Consider the following 15,800-nt stretch of genomic DNA (forward strand, 5'->3'; position numbering starts at 1 on the left):
CACACTCTACTTATCTTGCCCATATAGATGATTGCAATATCAGGCATATTGATATACTGAGTTACGACCTCCTCATGAAGACAAAGTGTGGTTGCACATTATTTAGTAAAGTTCGATGGCAATATGATTTGATCTAGCTAATGAATGAGGTTACTATGTTTAACCTCATTCGTTATCGTTGTACCAAGTGATATTTGATCCAACTCTAGTTATCTCGCTCATAGAGATGATTACAATATTAGGCATATTGATATACTGAGTCACGACCTCCCCATGAAGACAAAGTGTGGTTGCACGTTATCTAGTTATGTTCGATGGCAATATGGTTTGATCTAGCTAATGAATGAGGTTACTACGTTTAACCTCATTCGTTATCATTGTACCAAGTGGTATTTGATCCAACATATTCTCGTGTTGATAATTTATGATAAAAAGTTCATCAAGGTAATGGAATAGTAGCCAAAGTCCATCTTAGCATAACATAACTATCATAAGTGCATAACGAGGATAAGAATTCTAGTATAATCAATCAAGTAAAGGTGGGCGTATGGAACGGTGAAGATATAGACCAGTTGTCAGGCTTAGTTGCATTACTAGAAAGTCAAAAAGTAGGCTTCCAACCTAGGAGTTAAATAACTGCCAAAGGCTTAGGTTAGACTTGAGGGGCTCAATGGTAAAGGAATCAGGCCATCCAAATCCGGGTGTTTAAATCAAGCCCCATCGGTTCGGGGCACAAATTAATGTAGCCAACCGACTAAGGTGTTTTAATAGAATATGTCTACCCTAGAAAATTGTGGTACAAAAAGCATCAACTATGGGAAACCATATTGTATGCAGGACGTCAGAGGGGCTGGGGAGAGAAACAACAAGACATTGTGTTGGAGAAGAAGGGGTGTAGGGAGTAAATAAATGTCGAAGTGATGTAAAGTAAATCATGTGTTTAAGGTCTCATGGACTTTTCTTTCATTCATTGTAATTGTTACTTTAGCATGTTTAGTTGTTCACAAGTTCTATCATTAGATTATGTTGAATCTTAGTACTTTGCATGTAGCACCCGTAGTACACATAAATCGCATACACAATCACATGCATAAATTGCACAAAATAGCATAGCCAATCCACAAACATTCAAGAAAATCGATGGGCAACACTTTAAAAGCTTTTTTAGTTGGCCTTTTTAGAAGGAATGGTCTAGGACATAGGTGTTATTCTCTCACAGATAGGAATCATCAAAATAGCCCTTCTCTGAAAAAGTGTAAATATTTAGAGAAAAAATAAGTGCAACTTATAATTTGGAAAAACTAAGGAAGTGGTTCCAGCGGATCAGACTATAGTTCAAGCCATGTCTGTTCATTGCTATCAGTTTCAAAGTGAAAGGGGGGGTTCAATTATAGCCCTAACTAGCAAGCGCATGTAATATGACATTACAACTAGAATCTAGCTGGTGTCAGAAGCACAGTTGAGGAAATATGCCTCACTACATGGGAACACAAAAAAAAGTCTTGATCACACCACCTCGAATAGAAAATAAATGAGAATTATTGCTATGGAATTGGCAAGGGAATGTGTATTTCTTAATGGGCTTAGCCAACTACTGGACCGATGTTGTCTCTAGGCAAAGGATGAGAGAAAATGCAAATGAGCGAGGGACACTTGCTAGGTTGAGGCGGCATGTCCCATGTGTGTGTTTCCCTGAGGTAGAGGTGGTTCTGGATATTCAAGGCACATTGACTATGTTCTAACCCTACATTATCTTCTGGCCTCCACGGTGATGTAGCTGCTATGGTCTGATGGAACGAGTGAGGATCGATGGGGAGGCCATCATCTCTAAAAGCTTGGCCACGATGGTGATTCTCCTATTTATTTCTAGAAAGGTTCATGGGACAGATTGGCGACATGATAACATGTCTAGGGGGGGTCAGGAGGCTAGTGCACAAAAGAGATGAAGAATAGGCTAACGCGGCTTGGTATTAGTAGTGGCTATGGCAACGAGAAAAAACAAACACTACTATAGGAAGGTTTACTAGCGACAATGCTCTCTTCCACTTTGCTAAAGAGCGAGGCGCTCATCATTTCATGCAACTAGTAAGTGGTCACGAGCGATAAGCCGCATGTGCTTATTAGTGGTATGCGACTACCACTGGTGAGCATGTCTATCGATCATCATTGAACGAGTAGCCTACTTCAGTTGTTATTGGTATTTCATGTAACATTGATACACACTTTGTTTTGATCATGGTAGTATTTTTTAGGAATTAAAAAAACACTGCATACTACCAACATTAAAAAACTCAATTAAGCACTACATGAGACCCAACAGAACTATACATAAGCTGAATTACAATTGAGTTCAACATAGTACTCACTATAGTCATTTATCAAATCGATTAGATATACACGTACACATTTCAGTCATCACAATGCATGTGCATTTCATTAACCTCAGGGGTATGCATGTAAATGATGATCATTGTTTGTTCTATGTCCAACACCATCTACCAGTGTAGTCACCTATGTAGCTATCGACTAGTCGTTGTTTCTTCAGTGTTTAAAAACATTCACTATTGTAGTCACCTTTTTAGATTCCAATGATAAATGTTTCTTCTATATACAACAACATCCACCAGTATACTCATATATTCTAAAGCCTTTCCAAGAGTAGTTTCTGGCAATATTAACCTCAACGAGAAGTGTTTGAATTGTAACCCCCAGTAGCCACATCTTCTTAAACAAGTTGTCAAGTGCATGCTGAGGAGGACTTGCATTCAACATATGTAGGATATCCTGACCCTTCCTTCTCTCTTCCTATGGGGAGGAAGCTTTTCCTATCTCGGTGCACTCGAAGCCAAGTTACTGTCGGGCACACTCAAATGGGCCTCCCAAAAGATTTTTTTACACAATTCAAAAGGATAAGTTGTAGCCTATGTTGAAGAAGCTTAGTATCATTCAGTATTATTACAAGCCAATCAAGCATATCATAATCATCTATGACATAGAAACATAATAAGGTAGTTGGTGCCCCATGCACCAGGAGGGATCATGCTCCGAGCATGACACTTCATGCAACCATGGAGCGGTTGCACGTTGGTGTACTCACGGGCACCACTAGGACCCCAAGCAAAGCGAAAACTCTAGGCATGGTTTTCTCAGGAACAAGCGACCTTGTCGGGCATGACAAACCTTCTCACAAAGCATTTAATGTGGCACAGGGGAATGGTCGACCGGTTATTAAATGCTAGCCAGGTTATCTCTTGCAGCCCACCACATGTTAAGTAATGATGACGTTTGCTACTGACCATGCGATAAGGGGGAAAGCGTATCAAGTTGATGAGGCTACACATGGCCACTTTTTGACTAACGCCATGAAATCACTATGGCTTCCACAAACTACAAAGACTTCCATGTGGGGCCGATAAGACTATCATGACAAGACCATCCCCCCTCAGAAGTTCTTAGGATTTAGGCGACAATCATTTGACTGCCTCTCCTAGAGAGCCCGAGTCAGGCACATGGGATACGAAGATCAAAGTAGCTTTTATATTTTACATAAGAGACTGATGTGGAAATCTCCTTATGTGCATGTAAGGGGAGGACCATGGCCATTAGAAGAGTGGATCCCAAAAGCGTTCAATAAAACCCTTAGAAAATAAATTGAGAGAAAAAGGAGAGACGGGTGCTTCGGTTAGCTAGTAACCTACCTAAACACCGCCCAAGTTGGCTGCAAGCACTAAACCTGAGATTGTGGATCATTATTCCATCATCCATCAAACACGCATAAAGCATGAGTAGGGTATTACACCTACACATGTGCTAAACCTGGCTAATTGCTTGTGTCATTAAAGAATCTCCAAAGCAGACCCTCAAACCGTCCATAACCGTCCGGACCACGTGATCTCAGCGTGATTTGTCATCCAACAAAGTCTTGTATCGATACACGAGTCAGTCTGGATGTCCTTTTCCCCCAAAACCAGAAGCAAACTAGGGGGCGTTGCAGGAGTCCGAACAGCCACCACACCCACTTCCGACAAACCTGGCCTATCAAAATTCCTCTCCCTGAACCGCGCTCCTTCCTACCAGAGTTGCATGCCTTCTCGTCACATTGAAAGGGCATCCATCTTCCTGCCTACCTCCATTAAACCAATGCTTGTGCCGAGGAACCTGCACTGGCACCCAAAGTGCCACATGTCCATCCATGTGATGTCCGGCATTAAACAACTCTCCGATTGGCATCCGCATCGGCCTGCTACTTAAACGTGGCCAAGCATCGGTAAAGAACCACACCGGACCTCCACTCTCCATCTCCTCCTTGTACTACACCCGTCATGGCTTCCAACTCCAAAGTCCTTTGGGATAGTCTCTCCTATGAGTAGAAGGAGCTCTTCGACATTGCAGCTACCTTGGTTGCCTGACAAGCTAGTCAGATACATGCTGCCTTGCTGGCAAGCCCTCCGGAGCAGGCTCCGCCGCCACCAGCATCATCTGTCCACCCTTGCCCGTCCAGCCTGGCTAGATCCATCTCCTGGCAAAACTGTCATGAGCAATGGCAGCAATGTGTGTGAAAGGCGAAGAAAGAAGCCATGTTCACAGACGTTGACACAACGGTGAAGAGATTTGACTATGGTAGTGACAATGACATCGCTAACAATGCATGGGGCATGCCCTGGCGCTATGATAATGAAGCTGGTGTGTCGGTGGCCACCGCTGATAAAGAAGAAAAGTAGAACATGGCAGGCCGCCGCCACTTGGGTCCCCCGAAGGCCACCGCCACCGGCTCGCCAGTTTGCATAGCTAGAGACCTGCCCATTTTGCGAAGGCATAAGCCACGACGACCATGTTCCCCATCCCAAAACCCAGCTCTCATCCATGCTTTCTGTTGGTGGTGGGAGGATACTCTTCCCCTCATGCTGAAGCATATCCATCGGGGGCTAGCTGTAGTCTGATGAGTGGGATACTGGACATAGGGAAGACATGGCGTGGCAATGCAGATCCGTCGTGGCCGGCATTGGACTAGATGTAGCCTAGTCCGGTATAGTTTAGTTAAAATATGTCCTTAAAGTAAATGTTGTCATCCATTTATATGAAAATCATCTAGTTTGCATGTAATCTGTCTGCTTAGTTGAAACCTGGCTTGAAATGTATGCATATAGCTTTATATGGCCGACTCCCACATCAATGTCCACGAACTGTCCCCCTAGTCCACAGACAGATCCAGTGTCCGGTTTCCAGGTCATGGTTGGAAATGACCTTAGTTCTTAGGAAGTTGGAAAATTCGTGAGTGTTTTAGCCTCTAACCAAACAACTAAAAGCAAGATCTCCCTAATCCTTGATCTGGACAATCAGGCGTCAACATCTAGCTCCATATCAAACTTAGAGGTTTTAACACCTAAATTGTCGACACTTTTTGTTCACTATTACAAAATTGTAATATTGTTAGGCTTGTCACATTTTGGTGATGCTGTACGGAGCATTTTTGAATATTTTACATGGCGCACCAAAACATCATGATAGCAATCACATGTGGTACATGTTCCTCTCTAATCTCCTTATTTGCAATAGAATAGTAAAACAATTAGTTTAGGTTTAATCTTATAACTTCCTAATATGATTTTAATTTCAACAAATAAGACTTCCACCACTATGTATAAATTATCAACTAATAGTAATAAATTGATGTGAGAGGGGAAAAGGTAAGGGGGAGAAATTATTGATCTTGACAGCTTAGATGATAGCGAACATAAAAACGAAACATACAATACTGGATCCTAAAATTTTACCATATAGCAACATCCAACACATATTCCATAGGTTAATACTCCCTCCTTCCCATAATATAAGAGCAGTTTTTTATAATAAACTAATGTAAATCCGCTCCTATATTATGGGATGGAGGGAGTAGTATCTAATTGTAACATTTTACATTGTACTAATAAAAAGATATTTGTTAGTGCATTGCTAATTTTAATTAGTAAATGTATAGAACATCCCAAACATATAGCAACATTTATCACATAACAACCTGCACTACCATATGGATTTACACCATATATTAACATTAGTTACCACAAGATGCATTTCGATTTCACATTACTAAGTCTACCATTACTGAAATTCAACACATATAGCAACATCAAACATATGAATCCATATCCACCAAATAACTAACAACTAAGTAAACTATTGCATTTAGTAAGCTACCTCATATATGCTTTAGCCAGGCTCTATGAAGTTGATTCTCGTAAGTTCCGGAGTAGGTTCTAGCATCGGTCTATGCATACGCTACTCTAGGATCATGTTGTGGCGAGCGCGCCCCCACAATAGATCAATGTGAGGTAGGACATCCCAAAGCACCACGTGGGCCCTCCAACGCTGCTGCTTGAAGTTGCAGCTGGAGGAGATATGAATTATGACAACCACACACTGACCATTACAAGGGTAGAAAGAGGAAAGAGTAAAGTCCAAGTGACATATGGGAAAAAAAGGAAATCCTATTTTGGTAAGACTTGATCTGAATCGTAGTTCAGATCCAAGCCAGTTAGTGAGGGCGACTGTGGAAGTCACCGAATGGGCTCAGTCTATCTTGTCCTGATCTTTGTTTGTCCCCTGAACTGAACCTCTTTGGAAAGAAGATATTTTATCTCATGGTAGTCTCATTTAGTCCCTTTGTGAATCATTCATTATTCGCTCCTTCTCAACTACCATTGGTCAAAATAGGGGCCATGCCCTCAACTCAAATCTCACCATATTGGTCGACTAGAGATGGAGTGGGAGGAAGGGATAGAGTCGTATAAGGCAATGTTGGTGGTTTTTGAGAGAGTGGTGGATGGAGGCACCATGAGAGCTAAGTACTTGGCGATTTTTTCCCCAATTATCACATTTTGCCACATTTATGTGTAGCTTCCACTAACAAGTAGGTGTTCATGCTCATCACTAGTATGATGTACATTGAGCAAAAGGATCAAATAATTAGGGTTAGGCGCAAGTCTAGGGAGCTCCAGTTTTTTAACCAGAACTTATATTTCACTATTATATACTCCCTATGTTTCATAATGTTGTGTGTATAATTTCTTAAAAAATTGGAACTTTACAAACTTGACCAAGTTTATAGAGAAAACTATTTACATCAGTAGTATCGAATATATGAAATATGAACCTACATCTTATGGAGAATCTGATGATATATATTTGTCATTCTAGATGTAAATGTTTTTCTTCAGAAACTTGGTCAAACTTTGTGAAATTTGACTTTTCTAAAAATCCATGTGCCCTACATTATGGAACTAATGGAGTACTAATATACCTTAATTTCCATATCTTTTATGTAATTATTTGGATTTCTGAAATAGCTACTTAAGGAAGTATGTAAAGTACATTTGAACTATTGATCAAGAGGCTCCAACAATTTTGTATATTGAAAATAAAATATTGCACTATATTTTATTATGGTTCTTTTGCTATTTTAAACCATTAAGTGGATTTCTAGGTTATTAATGGATATAATTAAATATAGAACTAGATGTACAGGAAAATGTAAAATCTGATAGAACTTTCATATTTCATTTACTGAGTAGCTTTGTAGGTCTTATCTCTGAAACGCTTGGGAAAATCAAACATTAATGCATGAAAACAGAAATACTTAGTTGGAGGTTATTTGTATTTCATTGAAAAAACTATAAATGAAATATGGAAAATATGAGACTTGGCATGGTGTCATCATATTACCTCAAAATGTTGTGTTAAAAAGTTTCAATAAAGTTGGGATGTGCATTGCTTAGTAACTGGAGCATCTCCATGTGAAGCAATGGCAGGTTTCAAAGGGAATGTTTGGGGTTTGAAGGTGAAATCATAGGTGCCTCATTATTTGAGCTTCTAATTTGGAATACAACTTGATATTACAATATTATATAGTAATATACCCTAGGTTCCAATTTTTAGTTGTATTCCACTTCTTTTCTAGGCTAATCTACTATCTAGCTTGTATGTATGGAACATATATGAGAGGGAAATATATAGGACATTCAAATTTAACTCACCAAATTTACTTAGAAGGTTTTATTATAGTATGTGCATAGTTGATCACTTGTGTAGCTGACCTGCAGCGCTGCACCTTGAAGGGTCTTGCTTACCTTCTCCAATCAATATTGACACATCCTCCTTGTCATGCCAATTCTATTCGTCGACAAGCCAGATCCTCAGTGTTGATATAGGGTTTCTGAGAGATAGATCAAAGGTGTCGGCGGCTGAGCATTTGGGCTTGGAGGAGAATAAAGGGACATGAGGAATGTGAAGAGGGGTTTGGATGCTGGCATACTATTCTGCTACAACTAAACAAACGACTTAGATAAATTACTAGAATCGGACATAGTCCATAGCATAGTCGGGGTTCTACAGTTTTGTATAGGATTCTATGATTTGGATCGTGACTCAACATGGATTCTACCAGTTCTGGATTCATAGTGGGACACGCTTCTATAGGGTTGTGAAGTCATATGATTCTACGAGTCGAGTCGGGATTCTGACTACCTTGGTTGTCAGGTGGATGCCGGCAAAGGTGATGACATGAGACGGGCGGCCATTGCAAGAGTGGTGGGGATAACAGGGCTGGCAGGAAGCACTTGTCGGCCACCTAGTCCACAGGGAATGCGGGCAGGTCGAGCAATGAGTCTTGTTGGCATCGCCTGCTCATCACTACAACTCGTCTGGTAGTCGGGGATGTTGATGTAGATGTGTGGAACATGTTCTCGTCGCCTGTGGTATGTAGATAAGGGGTGGAGTTGTGGAAGAGAAGAAGATGGGGGGGGTCAAAAGGAAGGTGTGGTCGATGCTCGCTACATCCAACACATGGTGTGACTGATATGTAAGACTTGTGTTCACCTCCTTCTGTCCTTTTTGTTGAATCATGCCTCATTAGCAAAACCGGTTGTCCAAACCGCTAAATAACCGGGCTAGAGGGTGATTTGCCTAATTTTCAAGAAACAAGGTGGGATTAAATACCTTGTTTTATAGTACAGGGGCTTCATTGGCAATCCGTGAAACCTTTGGGGGGTATGTGTAATTCTTTCTTCGAAGAAAGCAAAAAAAATTCTCCAATACAAAGATAGAAGCTAAGTGTAACATAGAAAATTTAAGAAAAATGAGGAGGCAAAAATAAGCATTATAATGATCCTACCATAATCCCATTCCAATGCAAAGGTGGTGGTCGTGATGGTTGTCTGCATCACCAAGGCCATACCCCTGGCTTGACAATGGTCATGTAGCACAACCCCTTTGACATAGATTTATACTAAGATGACGCCACCAGATATGGCGGCCAAGGGCAGCATGTCGCATTGCATACGTGCGGAGAAAACACCACTAGATCTGGTAGCATCTCCAACAACTATGTGGAGCTACTTTCACTAGATCTATTCATAGCATGGATGCAAGAACTAATGCTATGCATAGTGGTAATAACGTCGAGTGTCGTCAGTGGTCTATGTAGGAACACGTGGACCATCGGCGGCCCAGAGCTCGATGCAGGAGAAAATTTAATTTGAGTCACCAACAGAGGCACTTGGAGGAGGCGGTGCTAGTGTACCTTATTTCTCAACTTCTGCCGGTGAGTCTGGTCCAAGGATTGCAGAGCGGGAGTCAGTTAGACGTAGAGGAAGTAGTCAATGAATGCGAAGGTACAGAAAGTTAGATTGAAATGAAATAAATAGGGATAGACTCTCTTTATTAATAATCCATCAATTGTGCATACAATGGGGGCATTCCTCTTTATGTAACTCGGGGGTGTGAGATAAGTGCCCACTTTAACGTGAAGAGGAGAGACTTGGTTGCGGTGCTCCACTGGAGGCCCAAGTTTCTCAACACTCAGTTATCCATATATCCATGTGTCAAAACTCCAAAAAAAACATTGGGAAAATATGAAGGCGTGCATAGTATGTGTTGTTATATTGCATGAATTGCCCTATCAAAAACATTGTGTGAGAAACATCAGGAAAACACACTCAAGGGGAAAAGAGTATAATCCATTCAACCATAAAGTTGAATACTTGATCCTCGCAACCAAGATTTAACGATGAATTTGTTAAGTCACCCCCCCTTTAGCATTGCATCTCTCTAAGCCTCATGATACTTATTCAACATACACCTCTTGAAGGATGATGCTCGTCAAGATTTAGTAAACAAATCAAAAAACTTGTCACTGGACAAAGTATGCAAGATTCTCACGTCGTTAATCGTGTACATCTCATGTCCAAGTTTCACAAGTTCTAGTTGATCCAATTGATCGTGAAAATGGAAAATAATTGATACAACGAATGATAATATAAGTTTACCCTAGAAAAAGAATTGTTCAAAGGAATAAGAATATAAGTTGAAAGCATTATAGTTCAAATTGATTCACGCGATAATTGTCCTCTTTACTCACAATTACTCTAATTATATTCAACAACGAACTTCCCATTTAGAACATCTTGATGTTTCATCTTCTAATACATATTTCATGATACTTACCATGGATGTATTAGTAGGTGTATGTAACTTGGCTCAGGTGGCATGCTGTTAATTGAAGAAAAGAGGATTGTGTATCATATCATGATAATGTATCACGATAAATGATGAGATAATATGTGTCATGAAAAAATAAATGAGAAAAATCTAAAATATTAACTTGTGATATTATCCAACAATCATTATATATATCATAGAACAAATAAGGCATGCATTATAAGGGCAGTCCCTACACACTAGATCTTAAGTTATATATAATCACCTTTAATAGATGTTTAGCTATAGCAGTCATAATGAACTATATCTTAGTGTTGTATCGAAACAACCATTACTTAATGCTTTTTGTGATAGAGAAGTTATAAGATATCTTGCATTAGGTGCTAAGATAACTATTTAGATTAAGATACAATTGCTCTCTCTCTTTTATTGTTCAATATAGTGCCACATGAGAATTTTACCTATGAAATCATGTTAAGATGCATGCCCTAATACTCCCCACTATGTGTAGAGTTACCCTCCCTAATTGCATATATCAATGTACATCACATGATTTATATTTTGAAAAAAAATATGAATTACACATGCATGATTATTGATGTTTTCCAATACCATGAAATAGTCCTTTGTGCATTTTTCCCAATGTTTATTTTTCCTTTACAGATGTTCTAATATGTTGGATACCGATGGATTTTTGTGACATTTTCGATGCACGAGTATGACTCTTATAAAAGTAATTATTCACCCTATAAGCATATTTATTCTAATTACAACTAGATGTTAATTTGGAACTTTAAATAGTTTAAATATATGATACAAATTTAGTAAAAATTTCAAAGAAACAACAAATGTATATAGCCATGTATATCCCTTATAGAAAACACTGGTGAGCTACTTGGGATAATGATATATATAATCATGTGCCTACAGGTTCTTCTTTGACTTTTCTACAACATTTATTGGTGTGGGAATGATTTGCCCACCTATGGTAAATATTACATTGCTAGCCGGAGGCATCACATCATGGGGGTTTTTGTTCCCTTTTCTTGAAACAAAAAGTGGGCAATGGTATCACACTAGTAGTCCAACAAGTTTAGTTGGATCAAATGGATACAAGGTATGTACAAAAGAACTAAGTAACTACTTGTTGGTTGGAATTTCATCTAATTTAAATTTTACCAAGGTACTACTTCTGTACGAAAAGAAAGGATCACACTTCATAAAATACTACCTTAGTTTGATTGTATCTATGAAGTCCCATTACTAACCTCTATATTGCGGATTATAATCACATTTCCCAGTGCGATCAAAAAATTAGATGCAATTATTGTAGAATATATAAATATACTTCGGTTGTTTTTCACGAAAGAGCGTTGATTTACCATGGTTGTCCCCAAAATACATGGCGGCAGAGCTAGTTGGGACAAACATACCCTTGTGACCTCTTAGTTCAAATTTACAAACAACCGTTACAACTCGCTGAATTGTCTAGGGTCTTTTTGTTTTCCTCCTACACCCTTTTACAGACTCATGTACATTAATATAGTTTTTTATAAAAATACAAGACAAATCTAATAATTTTGTCCTAACCATTTTTTCTAAACTCAGATTGGTTGGAAGTAACTTCTCTTAGCAAGTAGTCCCAAATATTAGAAAACTTCTCCCTCTTTTGTCAAACATGTGCAAGAACTGGTAAAATAAAACTCCCTTGGTCCCAAAATATAAGAACATTTTTGACAGCATAGTGTCAAAAACGTTCTTATATTTTGGGACAGAGGGAGTAGGATTTGTTTATACCAACAAATTAATTAGTGATTTTACGCGTTGACATATCAGCTAAGAGTCTTTAGCAGACCTTACTTAGCATATTAATTATCAACCTATTTCACTTTGTAGTCCTGCTTATAGTCCAACTCTACCTTATCTATTGTCATTTACAGTGAAGGGCGAAAGATTAATTTTGCAGAGTCAAAAGTTGAGTGCAAGTTGTTTTCACGAAAATAAAATAAACTAAAATACGCACTACTTGATACTTCCCACAAGAGTTATATACGAGAGCATTCAAGCCCTGTTTCTAGTTGTCAATTGTTACCAAAATCTACCCTTTTTAGGGACCATCCGAATGTGAGAAATAGAAGTAAAAATATTCATTGACAACAACACAATTTGATTATACCTAACCTTTGTAATTGTGGTTGTCTAAGAATATTTTATACCTTTTTCATTTTGGCTACATAACTTGGATGAATAGCACTCTCACTTCAGCAACCATTTCACTCACAACCATAATGCGAGTTCTTCTTCACAATAATACTCAAAGTCATAGTGTGTTAACTCATTGTTTGTAGGATATATTGGCATGTCTATTTACAACTTTGTTTTTGATTCTTTAAATTGTTAACTTTCCAAGGACGAATTAGTCTCCAACAATTAGGTGAAGTTTCGGTCAAATTACCACCACCAGACCTAGCAAATTTCCACTTGATCCTTTGAAATATTTAATTTTTGAAGCATGGAATAGTCTCCAAAATAATCAAATTGACAACCATAAATATTAACTGTTTGGTTCCTCATCTCAAAACTATGGGGGTCAAGTCACTCATAAAACTAAAGCTAGGAAAGATGCGCAAGTAAATAGTAGATGTTGAAACATAAATAAAATCTAGTGAACCATATGTAAGGAAGTTTCTTTTTCTATCCTTTCCTTTAGCATTTATGGATCTAACTCTTCAAAGTTATTGAACAGGTCTTTATTACAGTTACACTTATCGTTGTTGATGGTATTTACAACTTCATTATACTACTTATCACTGCCTTCATTGACTTCAGACAAAAACAACAAGAAACAGATTCAGTGGTGGGTAACTACTTGAGAAAACACCCAAGTCTTAATTATGACGACCGTAGAAGGATTGAGGTATTCCTTGAAAATAGAATACCTTTTTCCATACCAGCGGTTGCATACATGGTCGGTGCAATAATCTGTGGAATTATTATCCCAAGGATGTTCTACCAAATAACTTTCTTTCATGTCCTTACAATTTACATTATTATCCCGGTACTTGCACTGACCAATACCTATGCAACTGGGCTCACGGACTGGAATGTTGCATATACTTACGCCAAGTTCACAATCTTCATCGTGTCAGCATGGGTTGCCAAGCCTGGTGCAATTGTCGCTAGCCTTGTAGCATGTGGGCTAGTGGTTTCAGCCCTTCATGTTTCCTCACAAGCAACACAAGACGTGAAGACAGGTTACATGACACTAACCTCACAACGAGCCCTGGTCATCATGCAAATTTTTGGTATAATTACTGGTTCAATTCTTACCCCATGCATCTTTCGTGCCTTCCAAAACACGGCCAAGGCGCACATTCCCATTGGAGCACCAGACTCGGAATACCCATGTCCATATGCTGGGGTTTATCGTGCCATCGCTGTGGTTGGCACAGGAGGTGTCAAGGAGCTCCCTGACCATTGTCTAAAGTTTTGCTTTGCTGCAGCATGCTTTGCCATTGTAGTGAACACACTATCAATTGTGTCTCAGAGGAAAGGCTGGAAAATAATGAACTACATTCCCAATGTCACCGTGTTTGCATTGCCATTCTTCATCGGATCGTCTGGCCCCATTGATATGTGCATAGGCACTATAGTGATGTTTATATGGACTAAAATTAATAGCCAAAGTGCCGCCTTACTATCATCAGCAGTTGCAGCGGGCTTGATGTGTGGAGATGGGCTATTTGCACTACCATCATCAATGCTCACCCTTTTCAGTGTGGAGCCACCCATGTGCATGAAGTTCATTCAGAGTGGAAAACAACTTGACTTGGCAGATTCCTTCATAAAAACTATCTCCACACCAACAAAGCCATGAGGAATGCATTTCATATTTAAAAGTAACTAAATATTTGTTTGGACATATGTCTGTGAGGGTGGATCAAGCAATACTCCGTAGCTATCAACAAGTCGATCAAGCATTACAAGTAGTACTACAAACATTAGAAGCACTATCTCAACATTGTGGCATTGAAAGAGTTGGCATTGCAGAAACTGTACAAAAAGTGGAGATGCCAGGAATTCAGCTTTAATGTAAATGTGGGTGCGTTCTCTTAATGCACGTTAATATACTTTTGTATATCATGTACTTATTATTTAGTTACAAATAGTGCTTAAGTACATCCACACTATTACACTCTCTTTGTAGTTTCATAATGTCAAAAGATAGTGGTAGCCTATGTAGGCACAAATTCCTCAATTTATTGTTATTCAATGGATAGGTGTTTACACTTAAATGATGTTTGGCTCTATGTAAAGACATGTGTCATGGATATGATTGTCAATTATTTGTTGAAGTGTGGAAACATACAACATATGGTGCACATTGGTCCCTGCAAGTTGTCCAAAATATCAAAGACTATAGATCCTTTTATCCCTACTTTTTTTGAACTATGTATACTAGATGACCCATTGTGCCAATTGGCGCAGAGACCAACTCCAGCCACCAATTGGAAGTTAAATAAACTATTTGAACGCATTTTAAGAGACCAACTGCAGGCATGGGCGCTAAGACGAACTTCACCCGAGAAGACAGCAATGAATAAAAATATATGTGAAATATTCGAAGAACATATTTCGTGAATGGACACCAATTGGCGTACAGACCAACTGCACGCCAGAAGTTAAGTGAACTATTTTTTGAAGGATCTTTTCCTCAACTACCGACAAATGATTATGCTCATACTACATTCTTTTTTTACGTAATATTGCAATCTTATTTGCCTTGATAGTGACCATTGCCAAGTGATTTCTTTTGTGATTTACTTTTGATAGATGACTCATTCAACTATTGGCACAGAGACCAACAGTAGCCATCACCTCAAAGACCATCTAATCAATAATTTAGCTAAATTATTCAAAGGACGTTTCTCGTGAATGATCTGGAATTCATTATGTTTGTATTATGTTTGTACCTACCATGTATACACTAGTGTAGAGATGTCATGTACAAATGGTTTTTACCCCCTTTCCGCGACGGAGTTTTAAACTTTCACCTTGCTTGTGTGTGTGATAGGGGGGTCCTTCCCACACGACCCTGAAACCATCGGTGATAGGTACTCCAGTGACACACATGAGGAAAAAAGAGCCCGTGTCTGATCGAGCGAGCCATCGCAGACAATTATACAGACCCATTCTTTTTCGTTTGTATGTACACCCCACATAGTGAATCATGGACAAATGTTTCCATTTGTATGTACATAACACACAATTTTTATGTGGAAACATTTGTGCAAGGTGGCCTAACGCAA

General features: G+C 39.0%; 1 protein-coding gene across 1 annotated transcript in view; it reads left to right on the forward strand.

Moving 5' to 3' along the window:
• LOC123118313 (probable metal-nicotianamine transporter YSL3) overlaps window positions 1–14,805 on the forward strand; it is a 74,322-nt gene extending 59,517 nt beyond the window's left edge. Inside the window, exons 5-6 of the mRNA XM_044538597.1 lie at window positions 11,422–11,608; window positions 13,238–14,805. Coding sequence (XP_044394532.1) covers window positions 11,422–11,608; window positions 13,238–14,368 — 1,318 coding nt within the window. The 3' untranslated portion in view covers window positions 14,369–14,805. The remainder of the gene's footprint in view (window positions 1–11,421; window positions 11,609–13,237) is intronic.
• Window positions 14,806–15,800: the final 995 nt, after the last annotated feature.

The sequence above is a fragment of the Triticum aestivum genome, chromosome 1B, assembly GCF_018294505.1.
Source record: "Triticum aestivum cultivar Chinese Spring chromosome 1B, IWGSC CS RefSeq v2.1, whole genome shotgun sequence".
Classification (NCBI taxonomy): Eukaryota; Viridiplantae; Streptophyta; class Magnoliopsida; order Poales; family Poaceae; genus Triticum; species Triticum aestivum.